The 26,682-nt window shown below is 39.4% G+C and overlaps 1 protein-coding gene across 1 annotated transcript; it reads left to right on the forward strand.

Moving 5' to 3' along the window:
- Nucleotides 1-26,141, forward strand: dnah12 (dynein, axonemal, heavy chain 12). The gene is made up of 74 exons (XM_006796355.2): nt 1-137; nt 266-502; nt 638-725; nt 825-851; nt 951-1,140; nt 2,461-2,530; nt 2,636-2,794; nt 2,891-3,086; nt 3,273-3,461; nt 3,569-3,722; nt 3,810-3,901; nt 3,998-4,176; nt 4,278-4,413; nt 4,512-4,637; nt 4,731-4,865; nt 5,845-6,038; nt 6,119-6,362; nt 6,453-6,638; nt 6,727-6,927; nt 7,066-7,260; nt 7,348-7,469; nt 7,558-7,693; nt 7,779-7,925; nt 8,075-8,194; nt 8,339-8,495; nt 8,608-8,780; nt 8,893-9,045; nt 9,131-9,370; nt 9,519-9,764; nt 9,863-9,982; nt 10,081-10,190; nt 10,335-10,518; nt 10,622-10,762; nt 10,861-10,944; nt 11,149-11,337; nt 11,517-11,636; nt 11,785-11,973; nt 12,052-12,203; nt 12,349-12,487; nt 12,993-13,159; nt 13,289-13,544; nt 13,636-13,932; nt 14,072-14,250; nt 14,418-14,610; nt 14,744-14,905; nt 14,992-15,186; nt 15,427-15,560; nt 15,643-15,805; nt 15,904-15,984; nt 16,092-16,268; nt 16,358-16,489; nt 16,670-16,759; nt 16,842-16,982; nt 17,072-17,313; nt 18,057-18,204; nt 18,327-18,472; nt 18,566-18,780; nt 18,880-19,072; nt 19,162-19,354; nt 19,456-19,628; nt 19,765-19,905; nt 20,018-20,176; nt 20,283-20,578; nt 20,693-20,946; nt 21,038-21,178; nt 21,274-21,411; nt 21,495-21,728; nt 21,847-22,035; nt 24,281-24,384; nt 24,478-24,682; nt 24,795-24,932; nt 25,038-25,129; nt 25,489-25,556; nt 25,737-26,141. Exons 2-74 carry the CDS (start codon nt 282-284, stop codon nt 25,928-25,930), a joined length of 11,934 nt encoding a protein of 3,977 aa, XP_006796418.2. The 5' UTR covers nt 1-137; nt 266-281; the 3' UTR covers nt 25,931-26,141.
- The last annotated feature ends 541 nt before the right edge of the window (nt 26,142-26,682 follow it).

Here is a 26,682-nt window from a genome sequence, read left to right on the forward strand (position 1 = left end):
CTGTTTCTATGGTAACGACGCCGTTAAAGCTTCACAAGTCGGTTCAGAGACTAAATTGTGATTATTTATGAGTAAACTAAGCAAAGCGTAAATGTATTGGAGGAACAAACAGGTGAATCGACAGATTTTCACTGCAGGTAAACACTGTAATAAATAATGCAACGTAACGTTTGCCTGTTCACGGTCAAATGTTAGCAGAACACTAAAGTTAGTTAACCAAATAGCTTGGAGTCTTTCAGCTGGTTTTTCTTCTGGTTCTCTTCAGTTTCTTGCTGTCAGAGATGGCCACCTCTCCCGGAGTGTTCAAAAACACACAGAAAAGGATGTCCGACTTTCCAGTCCTGCCCCCTATAAAAGGGGCACAACAGCTTGGAGAAATTGAGCAAATCATAGCCAAGAAGGAGGAAATAGCGGAGAAGGTAGCCAAGGCAGCCAAGGTCTCCAAGAAGCTGCTGAGACACAAAAGGAGCAAAATGGAAGTAAAGCAACGCCAAAAGATACTGTATGTCTTTTCTTCAGCTATGATTTATTTAATTTTTTTTACTGTGTTAAAATAGTCCATATGTCTGACATATGCAGGTATTTATATTGGTTTCTGTTTCCTGAAGTGTGGCAGTTTGTTGCTTGAATTTTTTAGGGTCTCTAAAGCAGCGGAGGATTTAAGACAGTGCAGAGAGAGGGAAGCTGTCCGCAGCTTGTCCCCAGAGCCACAGCTTCCACCTTCTGTATGGCATCTACTTATTTATGCATGCATACATACAAGTACTAGCTAAATAAGAAAATATTCCCCAAAATAATGGTATATTTCAATCCGTACTTTACAGATGCTTAGTGAGCAACGGAAAAAAATGGTATGTGTACTTTTAAGTATTAAATTTGTTATGTGAACAGACAACCCCATTAACATCTATGTTAATCCTTGACTATTTAATGTATTTCCACTTTTACAGATGAATTACAACTTCCTTAAGCAGTGTGTGGAGAGACGCGAATGTCCAGTTATTCAGCAGCAGTGGTTAGACTCGATTGTAGATCGAGTCCCAGCAAAACTAAGAGGCAACCCCGAGTCAGAAAAACTGCTGCAGGAGCTCTGCAAGGAAGTCAGCGACAATTTCAATAGTGTAATTGTAAAGTACACAGGTATTTCCAGTTATTTATGTTGTATGAATGTACAGTGCAGTGCAAGAGTCTAGGTACTGAAATTAAAAACAGAAAGCTTTCAAAAATATGTTTTACTTTAATTTTTAAATGTAGTAAAAAAAAAAAAACAGTTTTCCAACAGTAAAGAAGAAAGTTGTATTCCTTTTTCAGCAGTAACTTGAAGTAATAGTTTTCTATATGATTTCATCAGTCTCCCACATTGCTGTGTAGGAATCTTGGCCCACTGTTTTTTACAATGTTGATTCAGCTGATTGTGGTTTGTGTGCGTTTGTTAATGCACAGCTCTCATAAGGTCCCACCACAGCATTTCACTCCAGTTGAGGTCTGGACATTGACTGGGTCTCTGCAAAAGTTTTATTTTTGACCAAGTGTTAGCTGTTGGACAGATGGCCTCACATTTGGGTCTTGAATACTTTGGTATACAATGGTGGACTCAGTGGCTCCAAAACAGTGTCAGATTATTCAGTGCTGTACTTCACAGCTGATGTGAGGTGTTTCTGATATGCTGTGTTTGGGTTTCATCCAACAAGACACTGTGTGCCATGGCCAAACATCTCCACTTTGGTCTTGTTTGTCCAAAGGACATTACTCCAGAAGCCTTGGGGTTTGATCAGATGCAACTTTGCAAACCTAAGCTGTGCTGCCATGTTCTTTTTAAAGAGGAGATGCTTTTCTCCTGGAAATCCTTCATAACAAGCCACACTTGTTTAGTTTTCATGGTTCTGGCTTTAAATAGTTAACCTCTTACTTTTTTTTTTGGAGCATCTCCGAGCATTGCACAGTCAGACCTTGGCATGGATTTGCTGGGATGTCTACTCCTGGGAACAGTGTGGCATTGCATTAAAACACACCTGAATCCTCCGGACTAGCAAACTAACAAGATGTTTTCCTTTGATAGAGGTGGTCACACAATCAGTTGATTTGACTGCAAATCAGATCAATCACTTACTAATTTTAATGGAAGCAGAAGGGGTGTGCAATTCAGTGAAAGTTTTCTTTTTCAAATCCATATAAATGTAAACATTTGCATGGTCTTCCAAGCAGCTTAGACACCATACCTTAGTTTTTCTGTGGCTTTATACTTCCCCAAAGTGATTTCTTGTTAAAACTGGGGCTCCGGGGTAGCAGGATTTTGCAGGACTTTTTGTTGCAGGTTTTTTTCAACTCACTTTAAGTGTTTTATGGCCATTGTTATGTTGCACAATGACAATATCTGCTGATCATAAAGATTCGAGTCTAAACATCTAGATTGTCTTAAACTAACCAGATATGTATCACTGGTATGTTGATCTCCTATAGTGGGCACAGTGTTAAAGAATCCACAGGCAGATGGATTGAACTCAGAAAAACAGAGCGCTACACAACCAAAGTGAGTCCTTAGTGTGCGTTTAGATCTGTGATTTAGACATAATGACTAATATTCATCAGTCTTTTTATGTTCCCATTTTTAAACTGTATTTTTGATCATTTGCAGAATTCCCAGTTTCTCCCGTCCATGGCATGATAGTTTTATCAGAAGCCAGAAGATGATAAAGGCAAACTTGCATATTCTTAATCCTGTAATGCAGACTCTGTTGGATCTTGGAAACACAACATTCTCTTCACTGGTCCTAATTGAGCTTTCATCATACAGGTGAGGGATGTGGACATAAGGGCAAACAGGCAAATTTGACCTGTCTCAGCAAATATAGACTTCTATTTGATTTTACTTTGGCTTCTGTTGATATAGAGCTTCAGGACCCGTGGATTCTAAGAGCCTACAGAACAAAATGGCTGTGGAGTGTAAGAGGACAGAAGATCGCATCATGAACACCTGGTTTCCCAAAGTCATCCACCTTTTAACAAATCAAAAAACTCTCAAGGGAGTTAAAGAGGAGAAAATTGATTCCTTTTACAATTGTGCTTCCACCCTAATTTCCAATCAGGTAAGATGATGCTCACTATATTTTAACCTGAAGAATGTCATAAAGACCATTTCATAATTGGCAGTTGACAGCTAGTAAAATCAGTATTTCACAGTGTTTCATTTAATGAAAAGCTTAAATATATGTAAAATGTGTTTCTTAATTGCACAGTTAGTCTCATGCATATGTTTTTCTGTAAATTCTTAGCTGAAATCTCTTCTTCATGGAAGTGTGGAGGAGTTTGTCGGTGTATTTGATCCAAGCAATCACCACCGCTTGCCCATCTTTCGGATGGCTTTAACCTTTGACGATGAAAAGATGGAAATTTACCCCGCCTTACAAGATCTGGAAGCTGCTGTTCTTGAGATTCTAAGTGCGATAACAAACACTTTTCAGGTGAAATTATCACTTTATGCCAAATGTGTCAAATTTGCCAAATTTATGCTAAATTTGCCAATAATGCATTCAGAGCTGGTAATGATATCTATGACATTGTTCTACAGAAAGTACAAACTGTCCAGTCGTGGCTGGCACAAAACACATCTTTATTTGTGGATGCCAAGGTCACTGATGAGATCCATGCTTGGGCTCAGGCCACCGTGAAGAGTGCTGTGCGCAGAAATCTAGAGGAGCCTGAGAAATATTTCCAGAACTATGGTAACGTGCCATAATATGGTCATTTGTAATCAGCACTCCAGTAATATTACTTCAGTTTATTGGTGAAATTTGTGGTTTATTTTGTAGTTGACAGTTACGACTGGCTGGTTGATGGAACTGCACAGGCTAAAGTAGAGATGTTTATGGAAGAGGAACACTCTTTTGATGAGTACACTAAGGTAGCAAATCATAAAGTTGAATTCAGATTCTTGCCTTATCTTGTTTTATCTTGTTTTCTGGTGACTATCATTGTGTAATCTCACTGCTTATTAAAGCAAGTGGAGGAGTTTCGTGCTCTGTCAAAGGAGATTATGAGCCTCCCATCAAAAGCCCGCTTCACAATGGTCCATCTGGACTGTGAGGAGCTGAAACAAGGGCTTGCCAACAAAGCCAAAGCTTATGCCGAAGTACTTCTGAAGAAATTAGTCTCCAGGCACCATGAACAAAATCTAGAGTAAGTCAGTTCTTATAATACTACCAAACAAATCTGTCCTTCTATGCTTAAGTTGGTCACATTTTAATTCTTGTTTGTGTGTGTGTGTGTTTCTGTAAAAGGATTTGCTCTGAGTTTGAAAACATCAGAATGAGAGCTTCGAAAGTTCCAGAGAATACAGAGGAAATGGCTCAGATGCTTGACTTTATACATGAAGCTAAGAGTAAAGGTCTTGCAGAGCTTAATGAAAAAATTAAGGTAAATAAACCAGTAATTGCTTCCACCTGTTATAAAAGCATACTAATTTTTGATGTCTTGCATCAATTCTAACCTGGTTTGCTGTCTCGCTTTGACAGGAAGCATGCTGCAGACTAATCTACCTCTTGGAAGTCCACGTCATTGAAGCAGAGGATATGGAGCTTAATTCAACTGTTTTTCTCTGGCCACAAAACATCCTTCATACTTTTGAACTCAGTGATGAGGTAATGCGGTAGCGTGTGCTTAGTTCAATATAACATGAGTGTTTTGTTTTGTTATGAATAATCTTGATTCTGGACGGCTCTATTGTTTTCCAGTTAATGGAGAAGGCCAAGAAGAAAGGAGAGGATGAGTTGGTTGCTAAAAGAGAAAAATTAATGGTGCAGCTTGAAAAGTTGGGACGCAGGACTGACGAGTTTTCATTTCTCTCTGAGCTGGAAATGATGCAGCAGGTAAAGCATGGCTTATGTTTCAGAATACCTTTAATGAAAGAGTTTTTTCTTCCTTTCTTTTTTTTAGGAAATTCTGTATTTGTATTCTTGCCTGTCCCATCTGTACAGTAAATATGTTTGTTACATTCTTTGAAAGTCTAGTGGATATGGGGAAGCAACAAAGGAGGGTCTAGGTCAGGGGTCTCAAACTCCAGGCCTCGAGGGCTGGTGTTCTGCAGGTTTTAGATATCACCTTTTAGATATCACACACCTGAATCAAATGATTAGTTCATTACCAGGCCTCTGAAGAACTTCATGACATGTTGAGGAGGTACTTTAGCCATTTAAATCAGCTGTCTTGGATCAAGGACACATCTAAAACCTGCAGAACACCAGCCATCGAGGCCTGGAGTTCAAGACCCCTGGTCTAGGTTGAAAAAAGAGACAAGAAAGCAAACTTGGCAATTAAATAAAGTATTTTAATTGATTAAAGGGAAGAAGACAGTCAAAACACTGTCACCATTACTATCACCTTAAGTACTCTGGCTTATTGCTGAGTAGAGTCAGCTGCACAGAAGGGTAGCACCTAAAGCTTGACAGAGAGCAAGACACACCCACAGGATCAAAAATCAAAGTAGGCCATGCTAGGGATAGCTTAGCTTAAGAGAAAGTCTGTCCAATATATGCCATCGCCAAGCTTCAGGACCTATGCCTGGCCGGGTTCGGTTTTCGTGTAATAGTGATTTACTTCTGAACAGAGTAGATTATCCGTTGCTCCAGCCTGATGCTAAAAACGTCAATTCTGAAAAAACTGTAAAATTGAGCAAACAGTGATACAACTTTATACTCCTGGCCTAAATTGCATGTTATTTTGACATATTTATTACACAGCAACAATAAGACCGTATTATTTGTTTTGTTATTTCCAGCTTAGACGCTAATCAATAGCAAAACATTTCAGCAGCATTGCTATAACTGGTATCTCTTTTTTTTAAACCAGTATGTTGCGGATGTCCGAATAGTTCAGAAACTTCTCCACGAGGCTGAGGAGGCTATTACACTCATTAATAAGGAAGAGGCCTTCTACAAGTGGGACCTGACATGTTTCCCAGAAGTTGAGATCATCAAAGAGAATATCGAACCATATCAGAAGCTGTTTGGATTTGTCCTGAACTGGCAGCGCACAGAGAGCAGGTCAGATTCCTATTTGATGCATGCTGTTCCTTTTTTTTAATTTTTAAATCCTGCTAACCTTTTGTCTCTTTTGTGCCTAGGTGGATGGATGGCTCCTTCCAGGACCTTAATGGTGAGACGATGGAGGTAAAAGTGGATGAATTCTATAGGGAAATCTTCAAGATGCTCAAGTTTTTCCAACAGAAAAAGATTAAGGCTGCGCAAGAGATGGAGAGGATCTCTGAGAAGAGGAGGCGACACCCTACTGAGGATGATGTGACAAAGGAAGAAAGCCCAACTGTCAGTTTGTGTTCGGCTGTAATGGAGCAGATTAAAAACTTTAAGGTATTCTACACAACTGATATTTAAAAAGACTTCATTAACAAAGTGTTGCTTTTTATGGAATGCCATTAAAAGGAATGTGTTTGTGTTTAGAAACATATCCCCCTGGTGTCCATCTTGTGTAACCCTGGCCTCAGATCTCGCCACTGGACCCAGATGTCACAGATAGTTAGATATGAAATCACCCCCAATAGTGGTACAACGCTACGGAAAGTTCTCAAACAAAATCTGGCTCCATACCTGGAAGACTTTGAGTCCATCAGTGCTGCTGCCAGCAAAGTGAGAAGATTTTGAAAGTCTGTGTGTGTTTATACAGGTTACACTCTGTGCATTAAATGATATATGTCCATTCTATTACTCGCTACAGGAGTTTTCCCTTGAGAAGGCTATGAAAACCATGGTGGGCATTTGGGATAGTGTCTCCTTTCACCATCAACCTTACAGGGAGACTGGCGTTTCCATCTTGACTACCTTAGATGACATTCAGACAATGTTAGATGACCAGATTGTGAAGACTCAGACTATGAGGGGCTCACCTTTCATAAAGCCCTTTGAAAATGAAATCAAGGTTAATATAAGTTTTATATTTGCATAACAAATAAATGCTGAATTTGCCTATTAAATTTGTATAATTTGGCACCTGGGGGTATTTTTTTTAACCTCCTACATATAGAGAAAGCTTTAACCATTTGTTCTGTGATGTTAGCAATGGGAGGAGCGCCTGCTTCGTATCCAGGAAACCATAGATGAGTGGCTGAAAGTACAAGCCCAGTGGCTTTACCTGGAGCCCATCTTTTCATCCAAGGACATCATGCAGCAGATTCCAGAAGAGGGGCGACTTTTTCAAACTGTTGACAGGAACTATAAAGAGGTTATGAGGCATTGTGTTAAGAACCCTAAGGTAAGAAAAAAATGCATTTACATTTACAGAAAGTAAATCTAAAACTAAAATTTTTTGGTTGATTAACTGGATAATTTGTTAACATAGATTCTCCCAGCAACCTCGCTACCTGGTTTGCTAGAGAAACTGCAAGATTCCAACACCCTTCTTGATAGCATTATGAAGGGCTTGAATGCATATCTGGAGAAGAAACGTCTGTTTTTTCCTCGGTAAAAAGATTTTTTTGCAGATTTTATTTCTGTCCAGATCTTTCATATTATCACAGATTTTAATATGTAATGCTAACCCTGGTGCTAGGTTCTTCTTCTTGTCCAACGATGAAATGCTGGAGATTCTGTCTGAGACCAAGGATCCACAGCGAGTGCAGCCACATCTGAAGAAGTGCTTTGAGGGTATTTCCAAACTAGACTTTCTGCCCAATTTGGATATCCAGGCAAGGCAGTCACACATGTTGTTTTCATTACATAATGGTGTGGATGATTAAGCCTTTGATTAAACTGCACAATGTTCTTGTTCAGGCCATGTATAGCAGTGAAGGGGAGCGCGTTCAGCTCATCCAGCACATCTCCACGTCCGAAGCCAAAGGAGCTGTGGAGAAGTGGCTGATTCAGGTGGAAGACGTGATGCTTCGGAGTGTTAGAGATGTAATAGCCCGGTCCAGGGTGGTGAGATCACTGTTCTTCGTACCTAATTTGAAATAGTATTATGGTTTACTTACAATGCTGTCATACTGTGTATGATCCTGTGCATCTATATATATATATGCATGTGAGTCAGTGACAAATGAATGGATGTATATGGGTGTCTTTGGCAGGCATACGCTGAGACTCCACGGAGCCAGTGGGTCACGGAGTGGCCTGGGCAGGTGGTACTTTGCACCTCACAGATTTTCTGGACATTGGAGGTTCATGAGGCTATCAGAGCACACCCTAACGTGGGTCATTTTACATGTTTCTAATAAAGAAGTGATGTTTTTCACTCTTGACCAAGTGACCTGAGTATCTTTTACAATGAACTAGACACCTTAAAAATATCACCCTGGGAAGAAACTAAAATAATAGCCGGCTGTTCTCTGCAGGGTTTAAAGAACTACTATCAGAAACTTCAGAGTCAGCTGAATGACATCGTAGAGCTGGTGAGAGGAAAACTGGCCAAGCAAACACGGATTACTTTGGGAGCTCTGGTCACAATTGATGTCCATGCCAGGGATGTAGTCATGGAGCTTATTGAGAAAGGTACTGCAAGAATAAGACAGGTTTATTAGTATTATGCATTATTATATAAAATACCTTTGAACAATAAAGAGAAAATGCACAGCGATTAAAATGTTTTCTGGATTTTTAATAGGTGTATCACAAGAAGCTGACTTTCAGTGGCTGGCCCAGCTTCGTTATTACTGGAGTAGTGATAATGTTCGCGTTCGCATAATCAACTGTGATGTTAAGTATGCCTATGAGTATCTGGGGAACTCGCCACGCCTGGTCATCACTCCTCTGACTGACAGATGCTATCGAACCCTGGTAAGAAAACATTTCTTAAAAATAGTTAATTAAATATGTTTCAGAACTTCCATACGTTTGCTTTTGCTGTAGGAGTGATAACTGACATCATATTTTAACTATTCTTTTTGAGATTGGAGCTTTTTACATGAATTTGGGTGGTGCACCAGAGGGTCCAGCTGGAACAGGAAAGACAGAGACGACTAAGGATCTGGCTAAAGCGCTTGCTGTGCAGTGTGTCGTCTTTAACTGTTCAGATGGACTGGATTATCTGGCTATGGGAAAAGTAACATCCACAAGTTGAAAATTTTCCTTTCTAATGCTTTTTCAGACATTCAAAACATGGTTTACTAACTTGTAATTTCCTATAGTTTTTTAAAGGTCTTGCTTCATCTGGTGCGTGGGCCTGCTTTGACGAATTCAACCGTATTGAGCTGGAAGTGCTGTCTGTAGTGGCCCAGCAGGTTCTCTGTATCCAAAGGGCCATCGAGCAGAAGCTGGAGTACTTTGACTTTGAAGGGACCATGCTCAAACTCAATCCCAACTGCTTTGTGTCCATAACAATGAACCCTGGCTACGCAGGACGATCAGAACTCCCAGACAACCTCAAGGTCTTTTACCAGTAAAATATTTGATCATACATAGCATACACATTGCTGTTCTGTTTCAAATCACACATGCTGATGCGCTACACATCCTTAAGTATAATCTGAAAAATGTATGTTACTGTTCAACTTTTTTAATATTTTCTCTGTGCAGGTGTTGTTCCGAACAGTTGCCATGATGGTGCCCAACTATGCACTTATAGCAGAGATATCTCTGTATTCATATGGGTTCTTAAATGCCAAACCTCTCTCTGTGAAGATTGTGATGACCTACAGGCTTTGCTCAGAGCAGCTCTCCTCTCAGTTCCATTATGATTATGGCATGAGGGCTGTCAAAGCTGTCCTTGTGGCTGCAGGAAACCTCAAGCTCAAGTATCCCAAGGAGAATGAGGACATTCTGGTATTTACTGAACATCAATCTATACTTTGTGTCCTGATTGTGAACTTTATTGCCAGTTTTTGATCCTTTCAATTTCTTATTCGTGTTTTAACATTCAGCTCCTGAGATCCATAAAGGATGTTAATGAGCCCAAGTTTCTCTCCCATGATATTCCGCTGTTCAATGGAATCACCAGTGATTTGTTCCCAGGCATTAGCCTTCCCGAGGCTGATTACCAGGTCAGTGTTGATTTGGATCCATATTGTTTTGCCCAAAATCTAACAAAACCCTTTATTTGTGTGGTTATGTGTGTTAGAATCTGTTTTTTGTTTGTCAGCTGTTTCTAGAGGCTGCTAAAGAATGCTGCAAAAATCACAATGTACAGCCAACAGACGTTTTCATACAGAAGATGATCCAGACCTATGAGATGATGATTGTTAGGCACGGGTATGTTATGTGTTTCAGTTTCCATGCTGGTGTACTATATTATGATTTCCTGCTTGATATTCACATGATTGGAAAATGGCTTGGAGGAAATTATCTAAAATTCAATATGGATTTATAAATATTGTTATAAATACTGTTTTTAAGATTCATGCTGGTGGGAGAGCCTTTTGCTGGAAAGACCAAAGTGCTACATGTTTTAGCTGACACTCTGACTCTCATGAATGTGAGAGGACACGGCCAGGAGGAGAAAGTCATCTTTATGACGTTAAACCCAAAGTCAATTACTATGGGACAGCTGTTTGGACAGTTTGACCTAGTTTCTCATGAGGTAAACCCGTGCCATCGATCTTTTGTTTTACAGATAAATAAAAGCTAAGTGTGTTTACAGTATTAACATAGAGGTGGCTTTAATTTTTTATCCTCATTCTTAGTGGACAGATGGGATTGTGGCTAACACATTTCGGGAGTTTGCATCGGCTGACACTCCTGACCGTAAATGGGTGGTGTTTGATGGTCCAATAGATACACTATGGATCGAGAGCATGAACACGGTGCTGGATGACAACAAAAAGGTACATGTTGCACAGTAAAATAATGTTTCGTGTATAATATTTTAATTATATATATTTTTCTGTTTTTCATACCTTTTTATTTTTTGCTTCCTTGACAGTTGTGCCTGATGAGCGGTGAGATCATCCAGATGTCAAATCAGATGAGTTTGATTTTTGAAGCTATGGATCTATCACAGGCCTCTGTGAGTTGGATGTTTGCAGTTAATAAAGTTATTTGCTAATCCTATTTTAAAATGTCAAATAATTTCTAGTTAATTTGCTAAATGATAACCTTTCTTTTATGAAGAAAATTGTCTTTCTAAAAGGTGCTTGATAAGACTGTTACTGTAGCATTTCTGTAGCTTGAATTGATAGGATGCTTTTTTCTGTATTTTCTCCAAATGAAGCCAGCCACAGTCAGTCGATGTGGTATGATCTACATGGAACCATCTCAGCTGGGCTGGAAGCCCTTGGTGCTCTCCTGGATGAACACTCTTCTTGATGATCTTCAGACTCCAGACAACCGTTCCTTGTTACTGGAGCTTTTCCACTGGCTCCTGCCACCCGCTCTCACAATGCTTCGAAAACATTGCAGAGTAAGTGGCCTCAGAATCCAGGGAGTGTATGTGTTATTCACATTATATTATATTATATTATATTATATTATATTATATTATATTATATTATATTATATTATATTATATTATATTATATTATATTATATTATATCAGTACAAAAATTATCTGACATGCTAAATTTTGGTTTGGTTTACAGGAAGTCGTTTCCAGGAGCAACAGCAACATTGCGGTGTCTTTGTGTCGACTGTTTGAGATGCTTCTCACTAAACCTGTGAAGACGGGTCAAACTGATAAAAATATCCGCTGCTGGATAATGGTAAAAGGGCTTATATCTTTTAGAATTTGATATAATATTTGAACCTATTTATTCAAAATATTTGTTAGGATCTGCACCTTGCAAATGTTTTGCAAATATGTTTTTTGTATATGCACTTTGCACTGCTACTTTTTCTTTTTGCCCGCAGGCAGCATTTGCGTTCTCACTCGTGTGGTCTGTGGGTGGGAGCTGTGATGCAGACAGTAGAGAGAAATTTAGTAGCTTCTTCAGGTTGATTGTTGCAGGACAAAAAAATGAACATCCTATCCCTGAAACTGTGGGAAAATGGGAGTGTCCATTCGAGGAGAAGGGGCTAGTGTATGACTATTTCTATGAGGTATTGTGTAATTATGTCACTCAGAAGACTTTTGCTTGTGTTATACCAGAAAATCATAATATATTCTTTCATTTCCAGTTTAAAGGGAAAGGCAAATGGTTTCACTGGAATGAGTCCATTAAAAACATCAACCTGGGTGACAAAACCACCAAAGTGCAGGAGATCATTGTACCCACCATAGACACAGTTCGCTACAACTACTTGATGGATCTTTGCATCAACTACGAAGTGTCAGTATTCTCTGAGGGATTGGTCAAAACTGTTTTTGTTGATCTTTGCATCTTTAGTACTATGATAATAGTGCATAGCCAGAATTTATATACATTTAATCAAACATAATACATTTAAAAATATATGTTTTGTTTTGCCTTTAAGTCCTTCCCTGTTTGTGGGGCCTACTGGAACTGGAAAATCTGTGTATGTGAAGGAAAAACTCATGAATAATCTGGACAAAGACCAGTACCTACCCTTCTTCATCAACTTTTCAGCCCGCACAAGTTCAAACCAAACTCAGGTCAGTGTGAGAGACATGAGACATACAGTTCTTAACAAATGTATTAGACCACCTGTCATACAAACAAGAAAATAAATATTAACAAATATTTTTTTTGAAAATCTGCCTAAAACTTACATAAAAGGAACAAGAAACATTTTATACCCAAATTTGAGCTGATGCACTGGTCAAAAGCATAACTTTCAACCAATAAAAAAATATTTTTTTCTGTTCAGGAATGCAAGTAAATAACTGTAATTTGCCATCTTAATTCCAAAATAATAATGTGCTTCAGTGATTATTAATGTTAGCCTTAAAAATCTGATTTTGATCAAAGAAGTTGTACATACTGCTAAATTAACCATTGCTGGTCTAATAAATTTGTTAAGCACTGTATGTGAAATAATGTCCCTGTAGAGAAACAGCTTTAGTGATCATATATTATGTGAGGTGTTTGTTTGTTTCTAAACAAATAAGAGGTTATAGTTATTTAAATTGTATTTATTCTGTTTATTTCATCATGTAGAATATCATCATGTCCAGGTTAGATAAGAGAAGGAAGGGCGTGTTTGGACCCCCCATGGGAAAAAAGTGTATCATCTTTGTAGATGACATGAACATGCCTGCACTGGAACAGTTTGGAGCACAGCCTCCTGTAGAGCTTCTTCGACAGTACATAGACCATGGAAACTGGTATGAACCACCTACTATTACAGGACAAATTCATATTCAAACGAGAGAAATATAAATATATGAACAGGACTGAATTCACTAGATTAGAGCGCTGTTCTTCAAACAAACAGACCTCATCTACTCTTGCAGGTATGACCTGAAGGATACCTCCAAGATCACTCTTGTTGATCTCCAGATCATCTCAGCTATGGGCCCCCCTGGCGGCGGAAGGAATGCTGTGACTTCACGCTTCTTGCGGCATTTCAACATTTTTAGCATTAATCCCTTCAGCGATGACACCATGGTTCACATTTTCTCCAACATTGTGTCCTTCTATCTTAAAAACAATCAGTTCCCACCTGAATATTTCACTGTTGGCAACCAAATAGTGACAGCTACAATGGAAGTGAGTGCTGTAAAAATAGACATTGGGAACACAAAGACCAGAAAGCTGGATCTAAATCATCTTTATGTTTACGTTTTTTTATTTTCCATAGGTCTATAAGAAAGCCATGGAGAACCTGCTTCCAACTCCAACCAAGTCTCACTATACCTTCAACCTGCGGGACTTTTCACGTGTTATCCAAGGTTGCCTGCTGATTAAGAAGGGATCTCTGGAGAGCAAACGCACTATGATACGGCTTTTTGTCCATGAGGTCTTCCGTGTCTATTATGACCGTTTGGTAGACGATGACGATCGAGTGTGGCTCTACACGCTGATGAACAGCATTGTGAAAGATCACTTTAAGGAATCCTTTCACCAGGTCTTTGATCACCTGAAACAAGGCAGCAAAGTGAGCTGATAGTCCCTTATCCTTACTATTTCATGTGCTTTACTACTTTTAAAATTAAACAATACAGCAAAGAAAATGTGCTTGCAGAATTAGATCTTGATGTGCTTGAATCTGTGGCATTTAAATTGTGAATTTCTAGCTGGTTGAAGAAGACATGCGAAATCTTCTGTTTGGTGACTACATGAACCCTGACCTGGAGGATGATGAGCGTTTGTACGCTGAGGTGCCCTCAGTTGAAAACTTTGCCATGGTGGTAAAGTCCTGTCTTGAAGAATACAACCAGATGCATAAGAATCGGATGAACCTTGTCATCTTCCGGTAAACAGCTTTCGAAGAGGATATAGTTTTTATAGATTTTCTTTCTTTCTTTAGGAATAACTTTACAAGTTGACTTGACTTTTGTGCAGTAAATGAATGAGATGTTTTTATCTGTAACTTGTAATTTGTGTTTAAACTTGTTTAACTGAAAATAAAATCTTATCTAGCTATGTCCTGGAGCACTTGTCCCGCGTCAGTCGTGTTTTAAAGCAGCCAGGAGGAAATGCCCTCCTTGTGGGAGTGGGAGGAAGTGGACGCCAATCCATCACCCGTCTGGCCACATTCATGGCCCATATGACCATGTTTCAGCCAGAGATCTCCAAGAGCTACGGCATGACTGAGTGGAGAGATGACCTCAAGGTAAGCTGTAAAGGCTTCTGTTACTTCTGTTTAATACAAGTGTGTTTTGGTCGTATTATTCTCATTCGATTCTGTGGCTTTTTAGCAGTCCTAGCTGCTGTACTCTGTCTCACTGCTTTCCTTTCAAATAAAGATGTTGCTAAAAAATGCTGGGGTGAAAGGACAGAAGACAGTGTTCTTGATAACTGATGCTCAGATCAAAGATGAAGCTTTTCTAGAAGACGTGGACAGTGTCTTGAATACAGGAGAGGTTCCCAATCTTTTTGCCATAGATGAGAAACAAGAAATCATAGAGGTAGGATATTATAAGCCTATAATCTTATATACAAACGTTATGAAATTGTATGCAATAAAATTCTCATTTCATCTGTTTTTCCCCAGGCAGTACGTCCCATTGCCCAAGCTGGTAATAAGAACTTGGAGCTGAGCCCTTTGACTCTGTTTGCCTTCTTTGTGGCACGCTGTAAAGAGAACCTGCACATTGTTGTGGCATTCAGTCCTATTGGAGATGCCTTTCGAAATCGCCTGCGCCAGTTTCCAGCTCTTATTAACTGCTGTACCATTGACTGGTATCAGGTAGAGCACTATAACATGCGTGCATTGTAATATACTACATATAAAAATGTCTGAATCACTGAAAACTATGTAGGTATCTGTTAAGAGTCAGCTGTGCTCTTGGATCTGGAAATAAAACCAAAGAAAGAAAATAGGACATGTAATTTCATTAGCAGACCCTGTTCTGTGTCTTCACTCTTGTCTTTGTATGCCGTCTTTGATCCTGCCCTTAGTATCGCTTTCCTCTCTGTACTTTGACAGCCATGGCCTGAGGAAGCTCTTGAGCGAGTAGCCAACTCCTTCCTGGAGTCACTACAAATGAATGAAAATGAGAGGCAGGAGGTCATACCTATCTGCAAGACATTCCACACCTCTGCCAAAGAGCTTTCACAGAGGTATGAGAGCTTTATTCATACTTTTCATAATGAAAGGTAAAGTACATTTCTAATCCTTTAATTATGCTTTTTTCACTTGCAGATTCCTTTCTGAGCTTGGTCGCCATAATTATGTGACACCCACATCCTACCTGGAACTAATTGCAGCTTTTCGACAACTGCTAACTCAGAAAAGAGACACTGTCATGAAGGCAAAACAGAGGTACACCAATGGCCTGGATAAGTTAGCCTTTGCTGAATCTCAGGTATATGAAATACTATTTTCACTGGAGCTGTTTTGTCTATTCTCTATTTCTTGTATTATTCCTATGCAGTAGTTTATTTGAGCAATATATTTCCATAGGTGGGTGAGATGAAGAAGGAACTTGTAGACCTACAGCCTAAACTGGAACAGGCAAAGATAGAGAACACCAAAATGATGAAGGTGAATACATTTCACACAATCGATCCACATCACTATCCTCCCCAGAGTACATATGTATCAGAACATACATACATCCGTACTAAATGTAAACATGTATTAATTTTCAGGTTATCGAGGTGGAGTCTGTGGAGGTGGAAGCCAAGAGCAAAGTTGTGCGGGTTGATGAGGAGGCAGCAACCATAAAAGCCAATGAGGCCCAGGCTTTGAAGGATGAGTGTGAGAGTGACTTAGCTGAAGCTATCCCTGCCCTGGAGGCTGCTCTATCTGCCTTGGACACTTTGAAGGTGAGCGCCCTTCAGCAAAATATCTTTTTTTCATTACATATCATTGCAGTTAGATAACTGAGCAAGTCAAGCTGTCCATTTCTTTTCAGCCCTCTGATGTCACAATTGTGAAGTCTATGAAAAATCCACCTTCAGGGGTGAAACTGGTGATGGCAGCTGTGTGTGTGATGAAGGAGATAAAGCCAGATAAGATAGCTGATCCAGCTGGGACTGGAAAAAAGGTTAGACTGAGAACAAAAATTAAAAAAAAAAAACCTTAAATCATGTGAAATGATTAAAGTCTGGTACTTATTTTTAGTCTTTTAAAACACAGCTAAACCTCATTCGAATGATATAGTTTTTCATTCTGTTAGAAAATATGGCATAACCATAGTGAGTGACATGTTTTCTTTATTATCTAGGTTTTTGACTTCTGGGGTCCAAGCAAGAAGTTGCTGGGTGATATGAATTTTTTACGAGATCTTAGAATATATGACAAGGACAACATTCCTGTGAGTGTCAAAATTATGTCACAGTTAAAAAACATTCAACTTGCACTTACCCCTAACTTACTCGTCTGTCTTTGGGTTGCAGGTCCATGTGATGCAAAAGATCCGAAGTGAGTACATGACTAATCCCGACTTTAACCCCAGTATAGTGGCAAAGGCGTCCTCTGCAGCGGAAGGCCTGTGCAAATGGATCCAAGCAATGGAAGTGTATGACAGGGTGGCAAAGGTGCAGTGTCTCTGGATATTCGAACCACTTGTAATCGTACCTGCACACTTACTTTTTCACACATTTATTGATTTCGTCTTTGGTGTCAGGTTGTGGCTCCTAAGAAGGCCAATCTTGGAGTGGCACAGGAATCCCTGGCAGCTACCATGGCCCTTCTGGACCAGAAGAGGGCTGAGTTGAAAGAAGTTGAAGATCGCTTAGCAGCTCTTCAGAAAACATTTCAAGAGAAGACAGAGGAGAAAGCCCAGCTGGAATTTCAGGTGGATTTGTGCGCCAGGAAGCTGGAGAGGGCGGAAAAACTCATCGGTGGTCTGGGTGGAGAGAAGACCAGGTCATGAAGACACTTATAAATATTTCAGTGCCAAGCAGTGAAGCTGAGGAGACTTGTTTATGCGTTTACTTATAGTTCTTCTTCTTCCTCTTTGTTTTATTATTATTAATTGGACTGTAGAGTAAAACATTTAAAAATTTTGTTCACTGACTGGGAGCAGTTTGCCAATTTCTTTAATTAAGACTCACGTCTGAAGTACTATAGCACCACCAATGGGTGGAAGTTGGAAGTATGTCCATGCATGCAGATTTTTAACTGTTAGCCTGATTCGTTTAAGGATATAGCAATGGATTCCTTGAATCATTCAGAGTTCAAGCTATATTTCAAGAATTTAAGCTATACTTAACTTTCTGAAGCTTTTTCCATCCATCACCAAGATTGGCGCAGATGAAAGTTAAATACCAAGCTTGAAAGACCGAGTATCACAAAAGCAAGCAGTTGGCATTTACATTTTCAAAACTGTTAGAACCAATAAAAATTAGCAGTTAAACCACCAGATGGCAAGTAATTTCCTGTAATTATAATCACTTAAAAGTTTATCTGCGTCACTCGGGTAGCTTCAAAATGAAAATGTGTTTTTACATCTTATAGCTATGCTTTTATCATAGTTACATGAAGTTGCTATGACAACTGTGCCCAGCTGACCTGCTTGGCCTCCTTATTGCCTTGTGCCTTGTTCTGTTGCTTGTTTCCAATTTGAAGAATAACTGCATACCAGTGACTGAATGTGACTATTTACTCAGATGGTCTAAAGCAGCAGACGACCTGCAGAACACGTATGATAATTTGACCGGAGATGTTCTTATCTCTGCCGGTGTCATCGCTTATCTGGGGGCTTTCACAGCTGGCTTCAGACAAGAATGCACCAAGTTGTGGACCAAACTGTGCAAAGTACAAGTTCTTCCTTCTCTCCTCTCATTTTTGTGAATCTTTGTCATACATATGTATTTCTATGTCTATATCACTTACCTTAGGAAATAAATATCTGTCTTTGCACCTCCCTCTATCTCTAGTCTAAGAACATTCCATCATCAAATGACTTCTCACTCAGTAAAACTCTGGGGGATCCCATTAAGATCAGGGCATGGAACATTGCAGGGCTTCCCAGTGACACTTTCTCTATTGACAACGGCGTCATTGTCAGTAATTCACGCAGATGGTGAGTTTGTATTTCTGAAATTTGTGAAACTTATGTTGAAATATTTGTGAAAAGATCCTTTTCATTTATTACCTAATGTTAATGTTCTTGTAGGCCCTTAATGATTGACCCTCAGGGTCAAGCCAACAAGTGGGTCAAGAATTCAGAGAAAGATAACAGCCTGAGTGTAATAAAGCTAACAGATGGGGACTATATGAGAACTTTAGAAAACTGTATTCAGTTTGGAACGCCACTGCTGCTGGAAAATGTAGGAGAAGAACTGGACCCTTCTCTGGAACCATTGCTGCTCAAACAAACCTTCAAACAAGGTGCTAGAAGTATAAAATGGATGCCAAAGAATAATTTTGAATTTAGAAAGAGTGACAGTTCTTAGCTCCCAATTTTTTTTGTTTGTTTGTTTCTCTTAGGCGGTGTTGATTGCATCAGGCTCGGGGAGAGTGTGATTGAGTACTCCAATGATTTCCGCTTCTACATCACAACAAAGCTCAGAAACCCCCATTACCTACCAGAGCTGGCCACCAAAGTGTCCCTGCTCAATTTCATGATAACCCCTGAGGGCTTGGAGGACCAGCTGCTCGGGATTGTTGTTGCCAAGGAGAGGTAATACCTGCAAAATGGTTACTTATTTTATTGACTGAAACGTTTTTTTATAGCTCTTTTACTCATGTCATCTACTTGTATTTCCACAGGCCAGAACTGGAGGAGGAGAGAAATGCATTAATCCTGCAGTCAGCTGAAAATAAGAGGCAGCTAAAGGAAACTGAAGACAAGATCCTAGAGACACTGCAGTCCTCTGAGGGAAATATCCTGGAAGATGAGAGTGCCATTCAGATTCTAGACTCAGCAAAGATCATGTCCAACACAATTACCAAGAAACAGCAGGTGTGAATTACACGTAAAATCAAAGCCGAATTGTGAATTTGATGTCTTTTAAGTTAATTTGATTGTCTCGTAGTCTAACCTAATGTTTACATCTTTCCAAGATTGCAGAGAAGACAGAGATCAAGATAGCAGAGTCCAGAGAGGGTTACAGAGCTATTGCAAAACACTCGTCCATCCTGTTCTTCAGTATTACTGATCTGACCAACATTGACCCGATGTACCAGTACTCTCTCAGTTGGTTTGTTAATCTCTACATTAACTCCATACAAGACAGGTAAGTGATCCAGGAGGAGTAAACCTGGTTAGTGGTATGGTGAAGTAATGAACTATGACACATCTGCCAGAACTAATAGCTTTTAGTTTGTCTGTGTTATTTGGAAACTTTGTGTATTTTGCCTTTTGTTCATCAGTAACAAGTCCAAGATTCTGGAAAGAAGGCTTCAGTTTCTTATTGATCACTTCACCTATAACTTGTACTGCAACATATGTCGTTCTCTGTTTGAGAAAGACAAACTCCTCTTCTCCTTCCTTCTCTGCTGCAAATTACTACTGTAAGTTAAAGTTACAAGCAATTTTGACTCTTACTCTCATGCTTAGTGCAAATCTATGTGAATGTTTACTTTTATATTTGATGCTATTTTTTTATCAATGTTTTCTTCTAAGAGCAAAAGGGGAGATTAAACACACTGACTTTATGTTCCTGCTGACTGGGGGAGTGGGCCTCCAGAACACCACTGCTAATCCTGACCCCACCTGGCTACAGGACAAGAGCTGGGATGAAATCTGCAGAGCCAGTGAACTCCCTGGTTTACGAGGATTGAAGTAACAAGCTTTAATCACTAAAATAAAAGTGGCCTCCTCCTCCTCCTCATCATCATCATCATCATCATCACTGTTTACTCAATGTGGATTTTTATTTATTTTGCAGAGAAGCTTTCATTAAAAATCCAGATGACTTCAAGACCATATATGACAGCAAAGATCCATGCACTATTGATTTGCCTGCTCCTTGGTGTGAAAAGCTCAATGATCTGCAAAAGATGATCATCGTTCGCTGTCTCAGGCCTGATAAGATACTGCCAGCTGTGACTAAATATGTGAAACGCAAACTAGGGAAGAAATTTGTCCAACCACCTCCCTTTGACCTGAGTAAGAGCTACCTGGACTCCAACTCTGCCATCCCACTCGTGTTTGTGCTGTCTACAGGTGCTGATCCCATGGCTAGTAAGTTCTATAGATCTGTTTTACTGATTTTCAAAGGGCCACATAAAGTTAGTGTCAAATCCTGAAACTAGGAAAACTAACTCTTTTAGAAAAACTAAAACTATCCTTCCACAGGCTTGCTGAAGTTTGCCAGTGACAAGAACATGGGTGGTGCCAAGTTCCAGTCTATCTCTCTGGGTCAGGGACAGGGGCCCATTGCTTCTAAAATGATATCCACAGCCATGCAGGATGGGACATGGGTGTGTTTACAAAATTGCCACTTGGCTGTTTCCTGGATGCCCACGCTAGAGAAAATCTGTGAGGACTTTAGTCTTGCAACATGCCACCAAGACTTCCGCCTCTGGCTCACAAGCTACCCTTCAGCCAAGGTAAAACCAATAAATGAACAACTTTAAGGACTAAATAGATATAACTGTCATCTGAAAGAGCCTTCAGTATAGTAAAAAACAATTCAATCAGTTTCCAGTGACCATCCTGCAGAATGGAGTGAAAATGACAAATGAGCCCCCAACAGGACTCCGTCTCAACCTGCTCCAGTCTTATTTGTCAGATCCTATTTCTGATCCAAACTTCTTCAGCAACTGTCCCAATAAAGAGCTGGTGAGTCAGGAGGAAACCTATTTAGATTTGTTTTAATGTATAATTATGTATTAATTCTATAGGTGTGTAACACAATAAATGGATTTCCTCAATAGAGCTGGGAGAAGCTCCTGTATGGACTGTGCTTCTTCCATGCTCTCGTTCAGGAGAGGAAAAAGTTTGGTCCTTTGGGCTGGAATATTCCGTATGGCTTCAATGAGTCTGACCTGCGCATAAGCATCAGACAGCTACAGGTATTTACTCAAAAAACTCAGTTGTTGTGTTTCTACCCAGAAAAAACATCAAAAACTCATTTAATTTCTCTTTTTATCTTTAGCTGTTTGTAAATGAATATGACAAGGTGCCCTTGGAGGCCATAACATATCTGACTGGAGAGTGCAATTACGGTGGCCGTGTGACAGATGATTGGGACAGGCGGCTCCTGATGACTATCTTGGCTGACTTCTACAACAAGGACATCATTGAGACTTTTCGCTATCCTTTCTCACCTAGTGGCGATTACTGTGCCCCACCTAAATCTAGCTATCAGGATTACATTCTGTTTATCAAGGTGCAGACACTCCAGAAGCAGTAGTATATATAATTTATATAAAATAACTGCATATAATCTTTAATTTTTTTCAATTTTATGGTATATTACTGACAGCAGTGTCTTTGTTGTACTCTAGGAACTTCCATTCAGCCAGCATCCAGAAGTGTTTGGGATGCACGAAAATGTAGACATTTCCAAAGATTTGCAGCAGACAAAACTACTGTTTGATTCACTGATACTCACCCAGGGTGGAGGCTCCGAGGGCGGAACCCATTCTGAGAGCGACAACATGCTGTACGACATAGCGAATGACATCCTCACCAAGGTACAACTTAATCAAACTTCCTCTTCATTTAGGAGTTTTTAGCCATGCTAATGGCATGGTTGGTCCAAACAAAAACATTTCAAATACCAACAGTTGGATTTCCATAAGTTTTTATGCAGAATAATCCTATTAACCTTTGGCAATTACTTAATGTTCCCTTAAGCACCATCACACATCGAGATTTCACTCATTCTGTGAAATACAGCATCTTAGCATCGGCTAAGTTAATTGACATATTTGGGGTGGTGGGGGTTTAAATAACATTTTTCAGTTCCCAGACACTACTTTCAATTTTACCGACTTTGGTCTTACATTGTCTCCTCTGTTTTGACTGAAGCCAAATTTTTCAACATCTGTTCAGTGGATTTCAGTAACTGCAGTGCAGGTGGACATATTCCTGCTTCTCCTGGATGAATTAATTTAGGTTGATAACCTCCCTTTTGATAGAGAATTATTTTTATTCTCTGTAATTAGTCCAATAGTTTGGTTAATGACTAGTTTATATGCTGTGTAAAAGTCTTGAAGCACCCCTAGTTTCTTTATAATTGCTCCCAAGGAGCCAAAATGTTTTGAAAATTGGTCTTCAGCAATAGTTTTTCAGGTTTTTGGAAAGTAAGTCAGTTTTTCTTTGAATGTTGACTGCTTTTTCGGTTATCTTTCGTTCAGTTCTTAAGCCTGACCATTTTCAGAAGAATGTTTTTTGTTTTTTTTAAGCCACACTGACCTATGACTCATTCAAGCATAAAAAGACACCTAACTCAAGGGATAGACCAGTGTTGTGTCTACACAAAGCAGACAACTTAGCAAAGAGTCCTTTGGCCCTTTCACAAAAACACAGATTTATTTCCCATTACTTTAGTGGAATCTATAAAAAGTGCCAAAGTCAACAGAGTTTGAGTGCCATAAAATTATATTTTTGCCCCAACAAGGTGATTCCAAGTGAGCTATCCCATGTGGAAAAGAAATAGAAAAGACTTCATCAGATGTGGCCTACTTCATATAGTGAATCATATAAGGCTTATATGATTTACTCATGAAAGTGGCCACTTTCATAGATTGTTTTAGTAAGTATCCAAAACATACAAGTTTCATTTATATAATTTTTCTAAGGATCTTATATCTGTTTTCACTCTTGTATGCTTTTCATACAAGTTTCACACAAGACAGACACAAACTTTATAAGATTTATATGTATCTTTTCCATATGGGATTAGCCAAATTGTTTCACAACTTGGCATAGTGTGCAGTGTGTCCTTAAAACATGTGAGAAAACTGGACAAGTGGAAGTCAAAAAAGAAGTGTCAGACCTAAAGAAAAGCCCTACCACACACCTGAGAGAGATACATCTGGCTCCATACGTATTGGTTCAAACCAATATGTATGGCCAGTATGTATGGAGGAAATGAGTAGACAGGAGTAAGCATCTGCAACCGTCTGAGAAACACAGTGGAGGCTCTGTCATGGGTTGGGGTTGCATTTCAGTCAGTAGTGTTGGGGATCTTGTCAAATTTCGTGGCATTATGAATGCAGAAAAGTTTTGATTTTGATCAACCATGCAGTACCAATGTCTGATTGGCAACAGCCTAATTTTTCAGCATGACAATGATCCCACACACACCTTGCCAGTGCATTAAAAGCATACTTGGATAGAAAAACATACAGTAAAACACAATCAGTCATGGATTGCCTCTGCCTGAACTCAGAGGTCAACATTGGTAACAGAACACAAAGCAGCCAACATCCAAAATGGAGCTCTGAAATGTTCTTTAAGAAGCCTGGAGAACCATTCCTAAAGACTACGTGCTTATGTCATTTATTTCTATGTATGTTTTCATACTTCAGTATATTTCTGAACCTATATCACATTGTCCAAGCAAAAAATAAAGGAATGAGTGATGGCTCAAAACATTTGCGCAGCACTGTAAAAAAATAGCATCCCTATTAAACATACATGTGCTTTGTGTTTACTGCTTTGCATTTCCTCTGGGTATCCCAACTCCCTCTCAGAGACAGTGTAAGGAAGTCCTACTCTCCAGCCATATGGTTATGGGGGCCAAGTGGTAAAGAAAGTTGATAGATGGATGTATTGTGAGCATGTTAACATATTGTTACTAGCGTATTACGTACATTTACTTTTTATTGTCCAGATAGCACCAGTATATCTATATTGGTGTTGTGCTCTGTCTGTGCTCTGTGTCAACTTCACTGTGTGTTTATAACTGCCACATTTGCTTATTTTCCTAAGCTCCCAGCTAACTTTGACACAGAAGCAGCTCTCTTGAAGTTTCCTGTGCTCTATGAAGAAAGCATGAACACAGTCCTTGTCCAAGAGATGGAGCGCTACAACACGTATGAACAGACAGCTCTCCACCCTGTTTTAAGCTATATAACCATTGCAATCATTTTTCTTTCATGACTTAACTGCTGTCTTTGCTCTCTCAGGTTGTGTAGTTTGATTCGTATCAGCCTGCAGAATTTGCTGAAGGCTATTAAGGGATTGGTGGTGATGGATGCAGAGCTGGAGGCAGTTGCAGGCAGTTTGGTAGTTGGAAAAGTGCCAGAGAAATGGGCCAAGCGCTCTTACCCCAGCCTCAAACCCTTGGGCAGTTACATTAATGACTTTCTGTCAAGGCTCAAGTTTTTGCAGGTAAGACTAGTGAGCAAAAGTGATTTGAATGAGCGGTTTCAACTCGGCATATCAAAGCTTTGTGCATCTTTTCAGTCTCATTATATTTTCACTTTATTTTGTGTGCCTGTAGGTTTGGTTTAACACCAGCAAGCCCAATGTGTTCTGGCTGTCTGGCTTCTTCTTCACCCAGGCCTTTCTAACTGGGGCCATGCAGAACTATGCCAGGAAATACCACATCCCCATTGACCTGCTGAGCTTCGAATTTGAGGTCTGGAGACTCACACTTTTGGATCTCTCTTCACATGTAAAGATCTTGTCATAGCCCGTAGACATTACTAATTAGTGGTTTGTTTTTTATGATTTTATCTTACAGGTCCTTCCTTTTGACGAGATACAAACAGCGCCTGAAGATGGTGTTTACATTAATGGACTGTTTCTTGATGGAGCTCGGTGGGACAAAGAAAGGTACATGCTCACAGCAGCGTTGGGTTTACAATATTGACTATATGCTTACAGCAGTATAGCTTATAAGCTGTTACTCTGCAGGAAAAAAAGTCATTCACTGTACTTAAGCACACATTTGAGCATTTAATAAAAATATTCTACTTTATGTTGCTTTATATTACATTTCAAAATTAAATATTTATAATACTTTTTATTGGGCTAAATTTATATTTTTTAATATCGGCCCTTTACTTGTAATGGGGATTTTTTTTAATATATATATATAGGATTTATATAGGATTTTTTTTACTTCGTTCATCACTAGTGAAATATAGGGAGACCTGATAAGGATGGGTTTGTTTGTCTCTCTCTATTATCAGTGGAGTTCTGGCTGAGCAGTACCCCAAAGTCCTCTTTGACTCAATGCCAATCATCTGGGTAAAACCCAGTAAGTATTGCCTGACTTTGTACACTTCTAGAGCTGGTGTTTCAGATCTGCAACAATCTGGATGCAATTAATGTTTTCAGATATCTCTTTCAAGTACATAATTGATTGTTTCCTTGTATTATTTTATCACCCCCTGTCTCCCATTTTCTGTGTTCCTTTGCTTTCATTTCTGCCAAACAGCTCAAAAGAACAGCGTCAGTCAGCCTCAGAAGATGTACATTTGTCCTCTATACAAGACCAGCGAAAGGAAAGGCACGCTGTCCACCACAGGCCACTCCACCAATTTTGTCATTTCCATGACGCTGCCCACCAACAAGCACCCACAGCACTGGATCAAGCGTGGTGTTGCCATGCTCTGCCAGCTTGATGACTGAGATCAGTCAGCACATTGCTTTAAGAATCAAATGCTTTACTGCAGCGATTCTCAATCCTGCTTGGATTAGTTTAAACTCTGTGTTCCTTAATACAATAATAAACACAATGTCTATGGCTGATGTGGAGTTTATAATGTTGGTATTTTCAATTCACAACTTTGTCCATTAACTACTTACAAAATAAAAAAGCTGCTGTGCTTTCACCAGAAATGTTACAGTGAAAGATTAAGCACATCAGATGTGCTGTTTTCTTTTTTGTTAACAGAAAGACATGGAAACAGGTACGCCTCAGTGCTCAGCTGGTGCTGTGTGAGTCCGGATGGAAAAACCTGTCAAAAATTAATTGCAAACACACTGGTTTCAAAATATTTGGCTCACATTTTAAAAATATATTTCATGTAGGTTCTTATTTTACTTAATACAACGTTTGACTGCAGTACACAAGAATAAGCCAAGAACATCGCAAACATTCTTCGAACGCTTAAAGGATAGTTACACCTATACGGTATATCATTGCAGTTATACCTTTACAGTTTTTACAGTGGGCATTTAGCCATGTGTCTCCTTGGAGTGACTTTTTTCATGTGCTGTAATACTAAGGTGGACACAAGCCCAATAAAATGATCACTCTAAAGATAAAAACATGGATTATACTTAGAAAACCTACTGACGGAGAGCCTCAGCTTCCAAACTAGTTTTGCTGTCTAGACGGATACCTTATTATAAACCTTTTGTCCTTTTTCGCGCTGCTC

Source organism: Neolamprologus brichardi, chromosome 20 (assembly GCF_056152115.1).
Source record: "Neolamprologus brichardi isolate AB-2024 chromosome 20, ASM5615211v1, whole genome shotgun sequence".
Taxonomy (NCBI): Eukaryota; Metazoa; Chordata; class Actinopteri; order Cichliformes; family Cichlidae; genus Neolamprologus; species Neolamprologus brichardi.